General features: G+C 45.2%; 1 protein-coding gene across 1 annotated transcript in view; it reads right to left on the bottom strand.

Annotated features, from left to right (window-relative positions):
* Positions 1-5,024: 5,024 nt before the first annotated feature.
* The window catches only part of CD82 (CD82 molecule), a 67,387-nt gene continuing 55,461 nt past the window's right edge, over positions 5,025-16,950 (bottom strand). Inside the window, exons 6-9 of the mRNA XM_088452632.1 lie at positions 14,231-14,335; positions 12,383-12,535; positions 10,236-10,319; positions 5,025-5,716 (exon numbers count right to left, since the gene is read on the bottom strand). Of these exons, the coding sequence (XP_088308758.1) occupies positions 5,639-5,716; positions 10,236-10,319; positions 12,383-12,535; positions 14,231-14,335 (420 nt within the window). The 3' untranslated portion in view covers positions 5,025-5,638. The remainder of the gene's footprint in view (positions 5,717-10,235; positions 10,320-12,382; positions 12,536-14,230; positions 14,336-16,950) is intronic.

Below are 16,950 nucleotides of genomic sequence, written 5' to 3'. Positions count from 1 at the left end.
GTACACACAAAGGCGTAAACAGACCCACGGCGACGGTCCGCCTTATGGGCGTGTTATGGGAGGGTCACTGAAGTGTTTGCGCGTGCACTATGGAGGCCATACTGTGATGGAAAGCTGCACCTGCCATAGGACACATCAGGACGGAAAGGCTGTTGCTCACAGACCATTGCCAGTAATGGCGACCGTATCACTCTCACCAACTATCGATGGCGTAAGTGATACAGGGCTCGATTTATTAACATTATTTTTACTATTTATTTAGTTTCACATAAACTTACTAAAGGAATAAAATACGTAAAATTCTACTCCAAGCCCCAATTATCATATATTTTTAGTAAGCAGATCGCATCTCCTATCATTGTAATAGGAAATGTGATCTGTCCAGAGTTACTAAAAATAAATGCGAAAAAATACCGGGGGAAGCCCTGTGGTAATAACGCCACCTGGAGATAGCGTTATTAATGGTTACCCCCAGTTCCCCGGCTCCTGCTCTGCTCTAACAGGCAGAGCAGATTCGGGAGCTGGCCCCAGTGATCAGCTGTGTGGTCTAAATAGACCAAAAGCTATTCACTGCAAACAGATAACAAAAATAGTAAAAAAACAAACTTACCTGCATCCAGGGTGATCGGTGCAGGCCGGGAGACCAGCTGACCGGAGCACCAAGTGAAAGTGAGGGGGGGTGAACCGATCGGCGCATGCGCAGGGACCTTCTCACTGTATTTATTGCGAATAGTGAGAAGAATGCTGACGGGATTCGCAGGGACTGAGCTTTATTGTAAGATCTGTCCCTGCAAGGGATTTTTGATAAATCCCTGTGATATTTCCTAAATGCGCAATGTGAAATTAGGTGAAAATATCACTCTACAATCTGCATTATAAATGCCAATTGTAGTAAATAGGACCTACTGTATAGTGACAAACAGCGGTAATCTTACATTACTGCTATTTGCTAAATACTGAATTTGACAAATACTGAAAAGGACAGAACCCCTTTAGCGAGGTTTATATTACAGTATTGCAGGCAGATTTTTAGTCTCCAAGATTTTTAGTCTAAAGAAGATCCGCTGCTCCACTTTGGATGCCCATCCTCCGTAGGTACACATGTAGAAGGCACTTTGGATGCCCATCCTCTGTAGGTACACATGTAGAAGGCACTTTGGATGCCCATCCTCCGTAGGTACACATGTAGAAGGCACTTTGGATGCCCATCCTCCGTAGGTACACATGTAGAAGGCACTTTGGATGCCCATCCTCCGTAGGTACACATGTAGAAGGCACTTTGGATGCCCATCCTCCGTAGGTACACATGTAGAAGGCACTTTGGATGCCCATCTTCCGTAGGTACACATGTAGAAGGCACTTGTGTACCTACGGAAGATGGGCATCCAATGTAGAAGGTACTTTGGATGCCCATCTTCCGTAGGTACACATGTAGAAGGCACTTTGGATGCCCATCTTCCGTAGGTACACATGTAGAAGGCACTTTGGATGCCCATCCTCCGTAGGTACACATGTAGAAGGCACTTTGGATGCCCATCCTCCGTAGGTACACATGTAGAAGGCACTTTGGATGCCCATCCTCCGTAGGTACACATGTAGAAGGCACTTTGGATGCCCATCCTCCGTAGGTACACATGTAGAAGGCACTTTGGATGCCCATCCTCTGTAGGTACACATGTAGAAGGCACTTTGGATGCCCATCCTCCGTAGGTACACATGTAGAAGGCACTTTGGATGCCCATCCTCTGTAGGTACACATGTAGAAGGCACTTTGGATGCCCATCCTCCGTAGGTACACATGTAGAAGGCACTTTGGATGCCCATCCTCTGTAGGTACACATGTAGAAGGCACTTTGGATGCCCATCCTCCGTAGGTACACATGTAGAAGGCACTTTGGATGCCCATCCTCTGTAGGTACACATGTAGAAGGCACTTTGGATGCCCATCCTCCGTAGGTACACATGTAGAAGGCACTTTGGATGCCCATCCTCCGTAGGTACACATGTAGAAGGCACTTTGGATGCCCATCCTCCGTAGGTACACATGTAGAAGGCACTTTGGATGCCCATCCTCCGTAGGTACACATGTAGAAGGCACTTTGGATGCCCATCCTCTGTAGGTACACATGTAGAAGGCACTTTGGATGCCCATCCTCTGTAGGTACACATGTAGAAGGCACTTTGGATGCCCATCCTCCGTAGGTACACATGTAGAAGGCACTTTGGATGCCCATCCTCCGTAGGTACACATGTAGAAGGCACTTTGGATGCCCATCCTCTGTAGGTACACATGTAGAAGGCACTTTGGATGCCCATCCTCCGTAGGTACACATGTAGAAGGCACTTTGGATGCCCATCCTCTGTAGGTACACATGTAGAAGGCACTTTGGATGCCCATCCTCTGTAGGTACACATGTAGAAGGCACTTTGGATGCCCATCCTCCGTAGGTACACATGTAGAAGGCACTTTGGATGCCCATCCTCCGTAGGTACACATGTAGAAGGCACTTTGGATGCCCATCCTCTGTAGGTACACATGTAGAAGGCACTTTGGATGCCCATCCTCTGTAGGTACACATGTAGAAGGCACTATATTTGGAATTGTTACTTTGTGCATTTCTTCGCTGTATGGGACATTTTTGGTTGCTCACCTCAGCTATTACTAGTGAATTACAAGCATTTCAGATGCAGTAATTTCAGCATATCATTTTTCACACGATAATCCCTGATCAATGTTTTATCTATACAATCATTTATTTCTAGTCGGTAAATAGTGTTTTTATTGCTACGTGGTGAGTTCATTCGTGTCACTATAGCTTTGGTTCTAGCACTACATCCGTAGGTTGTTCATAAAGAAAAAGCTTAAACATTAACTTTATTCCAGTCATTATACGTAGCTCAGATTTCCCCTAATGCCCTAATAATCACAAAGGTCACACGTGCATGAACTTTATTCCAGTCATTATACGTAGCTGAAATACAACAGCAAATGTAATATTGATAATATCAGTCACAGATGGGTTACAGGCTGTACAGTAATCTGAATCAAAGTCACCCATATATAGCGGCGATGCGATTCACAAGTAGCCGATATGGAACATATACTAGTAAAGTGGGGTGGGCTCTATTATCCTGTTAGCCCCCTACAGATCTGAGCAAACAGCACATTTATCAGACTACAGGTGTTCAGCTTGTTACATCTACAGGGTCTCCCGATTGTCAAATACGCACACTGACACTTGGGGCCCCAGGACAATAGCACTTGGGTCCTGAGAACAATGGCCCGCCGACACTCGTGGCCCCAGAACAAAGGCCCGCCGACACTCGTGGCCCCAGCACAAAGGCCCGCCGACACTCGTGGACCCAGAACAATGACCCGCCGACACTCGTGGCCCCAGAACAATGGCCCGCCAACACTCGTGGCCCCAGAACAATGGCCCGCCGACACTCGTGGCCCCAGAACAATGGCCCGCCGACACTCGTGGCCCCAGAACAATGGCCCGCCGACACTCGTGGCCCCAGAACAATGGCCCGCCGACACTCGTGGCCACAGAACAATGGTCCGTCGACACCCGTGGCCCCAGAACAATGGCCCGCCGACACTCGTGGCCCCAGAACAATGGCCCGCCGACACTCGTGGCCCGCCGACACTCGTGGCCCCAGAACAATGGCCCGCCGACACTCGTGGCCCCAGAACAATGACCCACCGACACTCGTGGCCCCAGAACAATGACCCACCGACACTCGTGGCCCCAGAACAATGGCACACTGATGCTTGGAATGTATCACTTTTCGGGGCTTGGTGCATATGCTGTAAGTGGCCAAACCTCAGAATACGTTATTCTCTGAGGTTTGACTGCAAAAACCGCAATGGTGCATCCTGCCCTAAGTCATGTATGTAAGTCAACTTTTATTGTTTTTTTTATTTCAGGTGTGATGGGTTGACCAAATATGACATTTAGATGAATATTACAGCACTACCCGATGGGTTACATGAACATATGGTATCTTGCCACAATATGGCTGCCTCCTTTGTGTGTAGCCCCCCCCCCCCCCCCCAAAAAAAAAAATCTGTTTCAGTTCTGTACACAGGCTCCAGCCCCAGGCACTTGGGTGCTACCGCTGAGAAATCACTGGGTATGGAAGGGGATAAGTCACTTATTGTGGTGAAAACCCATAAAATATACATTTTATTTTTTTTTGCATAAAGTTTTACTAATTCAGTGATTTCTATTATTTAATCTATTCTATACACACACTATACATATATATATATATATATATATATATATATATATATATACACATATATATATATACATATACACACATACATACATACATATCTCTCAACGATGTGTGTGTGTGTGTGTATAAGTATGACAAGCACATTCATTATTGGACTGATGCAGAAATTCTCCATAGTAATGATGGTTAGGAAGATACGTTTCGCTATCGCTCTTGTACGGTCTCACTGAGTCGGTTATTAGGAACTGGGCCACACGGACACTCTGGACTTGCAGCGGTCAACGCCTGGGTCCTCTTGCCGGCCAACTTGGTGAGAACAGGGCGGAAGGAGTACGGTAAATAAGGGATAAGGATAAATTAAACAACATAAATAGATCACATCTGGAATCTTTGAGATCTATTTACTAAGCAGTGTGAGGAGACAGAGTGAAAAGTGATAAGGTGCCAGCCAATCCGCTCCCAACTGTCATCTCACAGGCTGTGTTTGAAAAATGACAGTTGGGAGCTGATTGGCTGGCACCTTATCACTTTTCACTCTGTCTCCTAACACTGCTTAGTAAATAGATCCCTTAATCTATTGTCCAGTCAGAATAGTAACAATTGCTTGCAGTTTGTATAAATGCCGTAGTCTCATAGAAACACAAAGTAATTCTTCCAGGACAGTTTAGAACATGAAAGCTTACGTCTGACTGGTCGCTGTGGGTTACAGCATCCTTGTTGCCCAGTTACCACGTCGGTAACCACCCATCCAGTTAAATAGGCACAGCAATCAGCGGTACCGAGTACCACACTTTTATTTACATCTATTTTTATACAGAAATAAAAAGGTTCTATTAGATAAATCTGCTCCGTTTTTTTTTTTGTCTTTTTTACATATCACTATACAAAGCATTGATCCAAAAAAGTGAAACCTGCCGGGGAGCGGCCTGGAGTAACCTGTGGCTCTTCAGCGGTTTTGGAGCTTCTAAGTCCAGGAAACACCTGGAACTTGTAGTTCCATAGCGGCTGGAGAACCACAGGGTGCTTAGTTCCTGTTCTCTTCCTCTATCAAATCCTTCTGCAGCTAATTATCTTAACGAACAGCTTCTACGATATATAAGTCATTCATCTGTAAGGAATGCTAAGACAGCCCTTATTGTCACAATTCGGAGATTCGCTTCTCAGAGGATGGTCCAAGTGGTGGTAATCAACGGGACATCTCCTTCCCTCTAAGTCGTCTTCTCTTTATAATCTGTACACAGGGGGGGGGGGGGGGGGGATATACATGGCGGCGTGTTCAGGGGACGATTGTGGGGGCTGGAAGGGTGGTGGTTGGGGAATGTTTCCTTGCCCCCTGGCATCTTCCGTCAAGCGGGTTATCCAATGTAGTTTAGGGGGAAGCGGGTGTTCCTCAGTATTTCGGCACCTTTGTATAATCCTCGTTTTGGATGTTTCGGCAGAGGCACATGGACAGAATCAGACCTATTAACTAGAGAGAGAAGAAGGTGAGAACTTGGGGTAACTGACCTGGTGACTGCATGAGACCCCCACATCAGCAATCACCCCGAGGTGCCCACAAAGTGGCCTTTGTGCAGTAATAGGATATCATATGTACTGTCATGGGGACTGAAGGTGGAATCATTATTTAGCTATAATACCCTATTGATGTTAATAACTGTATAAATTCTTGTAAATAAAATCTGCTGTCATGTATTACGCCATATATTACTTAGCTTGCGTTAGGGGTAATGCAGTCAGTATGTTGACAGGTAGAATGTCGACAGTCCATTTTAGTGTTGGGGTTATCCAAGCCGACTGTCTACATGCACATTTTGGTATCAACGTTCTAAAATGTCGACATTTTGTACCACATCCGTTTTGGGAGTCCGATTACAGCGCATGCAACATGATAATCGCTCAACTTAATTACGCCCTCTCTTGGGCAGGCTTTCTTCAATCACACAAGTTAGCATTATAAAGGATGTCATTACAAAGATACAGGGGGAGATGTACTAAGCCTTACAGAGAAAGTGTAAGGAGATAAAGTACCAACCAATCAGCTCCTAACTGTCACTTTACAGGCTGTGTTTGGAGATAAAGTGCCAACCAATCAGCTCTTGTCATTTCTCAGTCACTGTATCTCTCTCCGGGGCTTAGCACATAGAACCCTGTGTTTGAAAAAAGACAGACCCCTTGGGAGAGCGATAAAGTGCCGACCAATCAGATCCCATTTACTAAGCCTTGGAAGGAGATAAAGTGAACGGAGGTAAGGTGCCAGCCAATCAGCTCCTCACTGTCATTTTAAAAACACAGCCTGTGAGATGGCAGTTAGGAGCGGATTGGCTGGCACCTTACTTTAGTCACTGTTCATTTGACCCTTGTACGTCTTTTTGCACGTGTTGCTTATCGCCCAGCATGGTTGCCTTGCTTGAAGAATGAACAATGCGGGATTGTGATGATGTTGCAGGGATCTCGCCCAGTATTTTTTATCTGACCCATTATGTGTTATCAATTCCAGGCATTGCCTATTCTTCCCAGTGTAATCCTATGTAGTGCACGTAGCTAAAATGGCTGCCTCATGTGGTAGGATGTATAATCCTTTGAACTGATGACCCAAAATGGCTGCCACATCTTTGTAGTACATTCATGGTTTATGTATTTTATACAAATCTAAATCTCTGTATTATGTTCATGGTTTCTGTATGTATATATATATATATATATATATATATTTATTTTTTTTTATTTTTTTGAAATGTAAACTTCTATATTATGTTCATACTATGGGGGCAATTCAATTGTTTTCGCCGGTGGCTCTAATGGTCTAATTGGGCGCGACAAGCGCAATAATTAATGGGTGCCCAAAACAATTGAACTGCCGCATTGGGTGCCCAGTAATTACTGTGTCTAAAAAAACAAACAATTAAATCACCCTTTATCTGTTAAGCACCTTGAGTCCTATTGGAGAAAAGCGCTTTATAAATAAAATTATTATTAAGTCATTGTATAATACCTAAAAGCTGAATATGGGGATGACACTTCCTGTGATTATGTTGCAATTTTTTTTTGTTTTTATACACATTAAAATAATAGCCTGCAGATAGCAATGCAGTACTATAAACTAAATACCCCATTCACAGCTTACTAGAAAACAGTACATTATTACAGCCTGCAGATGGCGCTATGTGCTTAACTACCTACTACAGTTGTTTAGGATCAGTTCCAGTCACCTAGACCCGAAAGTGGCTGCCATTTTGTGGCAGTACCAGTATGTAGCCAATTAATCCAGTATGAACCAGCAACTTTACTGAGCCACTACCTGGTTAAATTAAATGAGACACCGGTATAGATTACACTCTCATGAATATATTGGTTCAGCCCACAAAATGGCTGCTTCTGGAGTATACAGGTCACAGAAGTTGAGGGAGGCTCACGATTTTTCCGGTAGTCCCCTGCACCCCCAGAATAGTAGGAGGATCTGCCGCATCCTGTCCACTTCCTAGTAAAGTGGGCAGGAGGGGGAGATTATATGGGGAATTTGCGGGTACAGAGGGGTGTGGCTAAAGGGACACAAATTGCGTCATTTAACCCCGCCCCTCCTCACGGACCCGCAACAATTATGTACACTAAAGAACACACACATCAGATCTCTACTATTAGACGTAAATGGGCTGATGCAGCCTTGAAAGTACGCCCATTTGCGCAGCGTACCTGGCGTGAATCTGAACTGCGTACGCTCCAGAACCGAGCACCTGCAAGTGCGGGCAGTGCAGAGCGTCACGCATTGTAATCGCATCTCTGCGTACAACTACTGTCAAAGGTCAAAGAAAATATTACCTTACATGCCTACTTTTGAAAAAGCATTTCAGGGAGATTGTGAAAGCAGCACCTATGAGCGCGGCGGTAAAGTGGGCGTGTACTGATACATCTGAGGGGCGTGTCATACATGTGATGGGCGTGTACTGCTACATCTGAGGGGCATGTCATACATGTGATGGGCGTGTACTGCTACATCTGAGGGGCATGTCATACATGTGATGGGCGTGTACTGCTACATCTGAGAGGCATGTCATACATGTGATGGGCGTGTACTGCTACATCTGAGGTGTGTCATACATGTGATGGGCGTGTACTGCTACATCTGAGAGGCGTGTCATACATGTGATGGGCGTGTACTGCTACATCTGAGAGGGGTGTCATACATGTGATGGGCGTGTGCTGCTACATCTGCGAGGGGTGTCATACATGTGATGGGCGTGTACTGCTACATCTGAGAGGCGTGTCATACATGTGATGGGCGTGTACTGCTACATCTGAGAGGGGTGTCATACATGTGATGGGCGTGTACTGCTACATCTGAGAGGCGTGTCATAACACTGACTTACATCCAAATGTAAATGAGCCCCAAAGCAGTCAGTAAGATTTACTTGTTGATGAAAACGAAACAGATACTTCTCAGATAATACATGTAGGGATCATTGTGCCAATGCAGGGAAATGATACTAACGATCCCATTTTAATCTATGTTTTTTTTTTTATAACAGCTACATAATGGGGGTAAGGTGCAATGAGGGAGATTACTACACTCTTCAGGGAGACAGGGAGATTGCTGCTATTTCAGGGATTCTCCTTGACAATCAGGAAGAGTACACAAGTATGAATAATACCCTCACATCCCCTACTTCCATCATGTCTGTTCTTAATTACAGTTCTAAATATGAATAATGTTTTTTGTCTTTAAAGGGGTAGACGTATCAAATCTTTGAAAGAGAGGACGTGGAGAAGTTGTCCGTGGCAACCAATCAGCTCCTGGCTATCATTTATCTAACACAGGCTATAAAATGACAGAAGCCGATTGGTTATTTCTCTCAAAGGTTTGATACATCTCCCACTAAAGCTCATCAGGGATATTTGAATTGCTCATAGTGTCAGAGTACCGGAGGTATTCAGGTCTATGTACTGGAGAGAGATAAAAGAGGAGACATTTAGAGTATATCTGTCCTCTTTATCTCCATCAAAGGCTTTAGTACATCAACCCCACAGCCTGTAAACCGATAGGAGCTGATTTATTGGTACTTTCTCTTTCCACTTTACCTGTCTCCAAAAGCTTAGTACATCTCCCCCATAGTCTAACATGACAGTTAGGAGCTGATTGGATGGTACTTTATCTCCCTCCAAGGCTTAGTACAACTCCCCTATATCCTTCTATAAGCCAGCTGAGAGTTTTATAAGGAATTTCCCCTTTTATTTAATTACATTTTCCATCTGAAATTTCCATTTCCATAATGTTTCCCAAACGACTTCTCATACTCTCTGTATGGTGGCGTGTCATTTATTTTTCCCTATATGAATTAAATGACACGCTCAGCCTCATTGATAACATTCACTACATTTTGTAGGGGGGACATATTACTTTTATTCATGTGTTATTGGATCTTTGGGCCTGATTTAGAAGTGCGCGCAGGCGCGGTTGCCATCTTTATGCGAACGGAGCAACAAACTCTCAGAATTCCGAGTTGCCCACACGCAGCATGGCTAGTCCGTCTTGGTGCTATCACAGTACAATCGGACGCACTTTTTCCGTCTGAACATGGCATCCTGTGTCGGCGGTACTGCGTCTTTAATTCATTTTGCGTCCCCGGCGGTAACCATCGGGACTCATGTGCAGACTTAAAATCAGCTGACTGCGCGTGACACTGCGCCCAGCACTGAATCGGGGTTTTTGTGTTTTGGGGAAAGAAACAAACAATTTTGACAGCGTATCTAAGGGATTATGTGTTGTCTTAGATGGAAGTAATACCACACAGAGACGCTCGCCAAAAGCGTTGTGAAACGCTAGCGGGCGCGCGATCTGCACGCATTGTATTGTGACAAATGCCATCTTCCAAAATCAATGAATAAGTTGTTGTATACTTTCTGACAGTATACTGTGTATAAATATGTATAAAAAAAGAATACTGTAGATAAGTGGTGGTAACATCTTGCTTTATAAAGGCGGATCCTCTTACCTCTATCACGGCCACTCCGACGCACACTCCCAGGATGATGGCGAGATTGTCCTGCAGCCAGCTCTCCACCTGCGCCTCGCAGCCCTGAGACACAAAAGCGCACGGTCAGTAACCGCCTCTCCTGTAGTTTGGTAATGTGCCAAGTTTAACTCATAAGCCAATAAAAACAGTTTGGAGACATAAAAATATACCCAGTGCCTTTGGCGCAGTGAATACGGTCATTTTCTCGTAGGGACCAACATGTTTAGGAGAATGGAGCCAATGAATTTGCTAAATAAAGTGAGTAGAGAAATGACTGACGCGTAAGCTGCAATAAACTAAAACATGTCATATAATTAAGCCCCCTTCACTTCTGTTGGCGACCGGGACTTTGCTCCGCAGATAGACAGCGAGGCCCATTCGTCTGTCACTGAGCAGGGTTCTGAGGAAAACGTATATGCTCAATGATCACTTAGCAAGCGACCATGGGTATATATCTACCTGCTGCCAGACAAAGGGGTGGAGAAAGTTACATCATGGCGATGGCATCACAGATAGTCCAGGCCAATCAGAACACTGGCCGGAAAATAAAGCGGCAGAGATCTGGTATGGTGGAGCCATGGCAACCAATCAGCTTCTAGCTGTCATTTTCATAGCACAGTCTATAATATGACAGTTGAAAGCCGATTGGTTGCTGAGAGCAAATTCTCCTCTTAATCTCTCTTTAATGTTTGATCCAAGGCTCCCTTTTAACAGAATCTTGATCCCCCTGACCCTTCTCCAGACAATGCCCCAGTAGCCCACAAAACTATGGGCCTCATTCAGACCCGGTCGCAAGCGCTGAGTGCTCGCAACTGGATCGATGTTTGCCCACTGGGCATGCGCATGTCGGAGCCATCTCCGACGTGCGCATGCGCAAGACCCAGGTAGCGACGGGCGCTCCGTGTCTCGCACCAAAGGGGGCGAGCTGTCGATGTTGATTGACAGCTCGCCCCGTTTGGAAGGCAGGCCGGGGGGTGGCCGGCCAAACGGAGGCGTTCCCGACGGAATGCTTGCCGTTTGGGGGCGGCCCCACTGACATCACCAGTGATGTCGGTGCGGAGCTTCATGCTCGATCAGAGCAGGAAGCTGCCTGGGGCTTGCGAATGCCGAGACCCAACCTTAGGGTATTGTCGCAAGCCCCGATGGTCCTGAACATCGCGACCATCACCCTGGTCGGTCGCTAAGCTGTGGGTGGTAACCCACAGCTTAGCTAGCGACCAGGAGGCCGCACTTCAAGATGCAAGCGGCCGCCCTCATTCAGAGCGACCGCTTGCATCTAATGACCGGGTCTGAATGAGACCCAATGTCCCTAGCAGGGACACTCAGTACATTTGTGCATAGGTGACCCGTGAGAGGTTACAGAAAAGCGTTTGCAACTTTACAAAATGATTGTTATTGAGGCATCATTTACTTGGAACTAGAGATATTAGTGAGGCATGAGGCACTTTCAATGAACTAAGGGGGTCATTCAGACCCACTCGCAAGCGGCAGTAAGCTCGCAAGTGGGTCGATGTTCCCCACTACGCATGCTCACGACGGAGGGAGCTCCGTCATGCGCAAGACCCGGACTGCGACAGCCAAGCTGTCGCTCCGGGTCTCGCACCAAAGGGGGCGTGCTGTCGATGTTGATTGACAGCACGCCTCCTTTGGTGGGCGTGCCTGCCAGACAGAGGCGTTCCCATGGGAACGCCTACCGTCTGAAGCCGGCCCCACTGACATCACTAGTGATGTCAGTGGGAGTTATTTTGGCTCTGATAGAGCCAACATCACTCCAGGGCTTTTGGCAGGGAGACCCTACCGCAGGGTCTCCGTCGCAAGTCCGATGGTCGCGATGGTCAAGACCATCGCGACCATCTTTTTGGACGCTCGTATATGCTATGGGTGGTGACCCACAGCTATACGAGCGTCCAGGAGGACGCTCCATTTTAATGGAGAAGGGCCCTGATTGAGAGCGAGCGCTCTGGTCAGAGCGTCCGGCTCTGAATCAGGCCCTAAGAACTAGGCAGTATTCTCATAAACAGTCTGAGCCCAGAAAACAAGGAATAAAAAGATAATTATTAGCGCAATTATCTGCACTCAAATGCCCCGCAGTGCACGCGGTATTCACGGGAGACTGGTACACTCACAGCTGGAAAGAGGGCAGGGACAGTGCTATTGCAGAAGCCGGACGTCACTCTCGTCTCATTCGCATCACAGGAGCATGGAAAGTAATTTGTGCGGTTTCCAACGTTTGGATTTTCTGTCCAATTCTGGTAACTGGTCCAACCACAGCACTTGAGCTGCAACAATAAAAAAACAGAACGAGACATGAGCCACAGTACAAAAACTCACCAAGCTAAGCGATTGCCACCTGTAACACCTAGCGTAGCGACCGCCTCTAACTGCATTGCCGATATCGTTACAAAAGAACAGTAAAGGCCCACGCTCGCGACGGGACCCAGCAGTGTGCATACACACTTGCAAATGCTGGAGGCGACATAGAACACTCCCACAGTACGCCCATAAGATGGCCTTTGTTTTTTGCAATCACTTCAAGCCGCCTCCCAGGAATGCCCATGGCTTTGCAGCGATTCCGTACACAACAGCAATCTGCCTACACTCATTATGGTACACATGCCTCGCAGGGGTTTCCAAGACTTTAGGTGCATGCACAGTAGCAAATAAATCGCTCAACTGTGCGAACATAAACACTGCGCCCACCTGTTTATAAGGCCAGGCCGGGCGCCGTCAATTCGGGAAAGGTGTCTGCGACATTCCGCAGATACAGGGTGACTAAAAATGATCGGATATGGTTTCTGTACCCAATAAAAGCTTCTTGCTTGCGGACAACCATTTGCGTCCTTTTACTTGTTGTGCTGTCGTACTATCAGTTCATATTTTCTGGGTGTCGTACTATCAATTCATGTTTTTCTGGGTGTAAGTACAGTACTCAGGTAACATGTTCAGTAGACATGTCCATAGTATTATATAAAAAACAAATAACGCTTCTAATGACAATTATGCAGCATTTATAACTCTTGCAGATATAAAGGCTACCGACAATGGTCTCCGTCATTACTTTGTGTATATGTAACCGCAGACCAGCAGTAGAACTACGGAGAATGATTGTGTTGCTACGGTTACAAGTATCAAAGCAATAACACTGCAACATCACTTATAGGAGCCAATTTCATAAGCCACGTGATGTCACTGGAGGCGGATTCCAAAGAGGCAAGAGGTATTGGCCTGCTGTCACTGGCCCATAATAAAAGCGCAAACATGGACAGCTCGCGTCTAATTAAACCTGGACCATTGGAGTAATCATTTTAGGAGGTCATTATTAGCAACTCTGGGCCTGATTCAGAGCAGCTCGTAAGCGGCCGCTCGTTCGCTCCGAACGATGTTCACACATCTGCGCATGCGTATGGGTCATAATGCACATGCGCCAACCAGTCAGTGCGGTCGGAAATCGAGCGCTCGCAAAATAGCGAGTGCCTGCTAATTTGTGTGACAGGATGAGGCGTTTGTGGGTGGTAACAGGGGAAGGTGCTTGAAAATGGGGAGTGGAGATCCGAACGCAGGCGTGCCTAACGGTCAAAATGGGCGTATTAAGGGTGTGCATAATTAACAAAGCAGCGTCATCGACCACGTCACTTGGTTGTCTCTTAGCCTGAACTGTTCGCATGATTGCGGTAGGAAAATCCTACCACAAGCACTGCGAGCAGTTCAGACGCCTTTCGATGTACTCGATTAATCTAATAAATAGCGGAGATGACGTAGGATGCGAGCGGCCAGGGGGCGTCTTTACAAAATAGCGAGCGCATGTTTCGTTCGCTCGCTCACACATAGAGGCGTCAACAGACCGCAAAGAGCGAGCGCTCAATTTAAATAGCCGGCCCCTTTTTCTGAACGAGCGAGCGCAAATAGCGTCCGGCTCTGAATCAGGCCCTCTGTCCATAAAAGTACACTTTAATCATCACAGGAACCATACTCACATTATGCTGGATATAATCCCATGTACTGTCTGCACTTTTCGGAGTGTCACTTGGGTCGTATTCCACAATCAGTTTATGAATTATGGACGATACCTCACTTTTAAGCTGTTTTCAGCACGAGACAAAAGAAGAATTAAATATTTAGTTTCCTGGTGATACATAACCAAAGTGTTTCATCTCTGCTGTGATTTGCAGTCTCCTAGGTAACTGCAAGTTGTGGATTCTAACACAATTATCTCATAGCAGGCAAAACGGACATGTCCCGTTCTGCCATTTAAGATTTTCATCTTGCACCAACAAACCGAGAGGCGTAACATAGGTGTGAGTTATGTATTTGCTGTTTACACTCAATACATGTCATTAAATAAGCGTAGATCTGTATGTACCTTCAGACCATGTGCTGTACTGAACCAGAACTACACGTTTGAACTGAAAAGCAGTATATAGTAAAAAGTACAAATTCTTATTAATTGCAATGGCAAACTATGAACTAACCTTTATGTATACAATAAAGAAACCCTTAATTGCATTTTATCTGATCTAAATAAACAAAAACACATGTTTCATTAGTTTGTTGGTCTTTTTCGGTCACAACAAGAGAAAAATATTTATGGAAATTGAGCCATACTTTGCTTTTCCTGTCTAAACGGTACGATAAGCAGCAGAAGGCTTCAGAATCACGATAAGCTCCAGTCCCTGCACCACATGTAAAATTATTTTGTTGACAAGCGTCTACATTTCTGATCTTACGATAAAATAACACACATCCTGTTTCCCCTTCAGAGCCACGAATATCCAGCAGTACAGATGATTGTACAGAGATACAGTGAGACATAGAACACCTATTCGGGTGGCGGATGTGGGTTAAAGGAACAAATTCAAGTCATCTGTGGCTTGAACTTTAAAGATATTTCCAAAAGAGGCGATATTAAATGTGTACAGCCTGACTAGACGATGTATACGTGCTATAGCACAACAAGTGGCAGGGTATACAGTCTATGTCATGTTCAGGCCTCAAACGGACGTGTCAGGGTGAGAGCAAATGGAAATCGTACCAGCCCCCCCCTTCCTCAAGTCTCACTGCATTTTAAAATATATATATATATATATATATATATAAGAAGTACAGTATAATCTGAGTGAAACATGATCACTAGGATGCTTTGATCTGAATTACCAATAATAATTTAACACAGACACATACACATATATATATATACACATACAGTCAGGTCCATAAATATTGGGACATTGACAGAATTTTCATATTTTGTCCTCTATTCACCACCACAATGGCTTTGAAATGAAACAAACAAGATGTGCTTTAACTGCAGACTTTCAGATTTAATGTGAGGGTAATTACATACAAATCAGGTGAACGGTGTAGGAATTACAACGGTTTCTATATGTGCCTCCCACTTTTTAAGGGGCCAAAAGTAATGGGACAAACTAAACAATCCTATATCTAACTTTCACTTTGTAATACTTTGTTGCAAATCCTTTGCAGGCAATTACAGCCTGAAGTCTGGAACGTATAGACATCACCAGACGCTGGGTTTCATCCCTGGTGATGCTCTGCCAGGCTTCTACTGTAAATGTCTTCAGTTCCTGCTTGTTCTTGGGGCATTTTCCCTTCAGTTTAGTCTTCATCAAGTGAAATGCATGCTCAATCGGATTCAGGTCAGGGGATTGACTTGGCCATTGCATAACATTCCACTTTTTAGCCTTAAAAAACTCCTTGGTTGCTTTTGCAGTATACTTCGGGTCATTGTCCATCTGCACTGTGAAGCGCCGTCCAATGAGTTCTGAAGCATTTGACTGAATATGAGCATATAATATTGCCCGAAACACTTCAGAATTCATTCTGCTGCTTTTGTCAGCAGTCACATCATCAATAAATAAAAGGGAACCAGTTCCATTGGCAGCCATACATGCCCACGCCATGACACTACCACCACCATGCTTCACTGATGAGGTGGTATGTTTTGGATCATGAGCAGTTCCTTTCCTTCTCTCCTCTTCCCATCACTCTGGTACAAGTTGATCTTTGTCTCATCTGTCCATAGGATGTTGTTCCAGAACTGTAATGGCTTTTTTAGATGTTGTTTGGCAAACTCTAATCTGGTCTTCCTGTTTTTGTGGCTCACCAATGGTTTGCATCTTGTGGTGAACCCTCTATATTCACTCGTGTGAAGTCTTCTCTTGATTGTTGACTTTGACACATATACATCTACCTCCTTGAGAGTTTTCTTGATTTGGCCAACTGTTGTGAAGGGGTTTTTCTTCACCAGGGAAATAATTCTTCTGTCATCCACCACAGTTATTTTCCTTGGTCTTCCGGGTCTTTTGGTGTTGCTGAGCTCTCCAGTGCGTTCTTTCTTTTTAAGAATGTTCCAAACAGTTGATTTGGCCACACCTAATGTTTTTGCTATCTCTCTGATGGGTTTGTTTTCATTTTTCAGCCTAATGATGGCTTGCTTCACTGACATTGACAGCTCTTTGGATCTCATATTGAGAGTTGACAGCAACTGATTCCAAATGCAAATGTCACACCTAGAATCAACTCCAGACCTTTTACCTGCTTAATTGATAATGAAATAACGAGGGAATAGCCCACACCTGTCCATGAAATAGCTTTTGAGTTGATAGTCCCATTACTTTTGGCCCCTTAAAAAGTGGGAGGCACATATTGAAACTGTTGTAATTCCTACACCGTTCAC

The sequence above is a fragment of the Taudactylus pleione genome, unplaced genomic scaffold, assembly GCF_031769625.1.
Source record: "Taudactylus pleione unplaced genomic scaffold, aTauple2 ptg000555l, whole genome shotgun sequence".
Classification (NCBI taxonomy): domain Eukaryota; kingdom Metazoa; phylum Chordata; class Amphibia; order Anura; family Myobatrachidae; genus Taudactylus; species Taudactylus pleione.
This window is presented reverse-complemented; position numbering and strand designations above follow the sequence as displayed.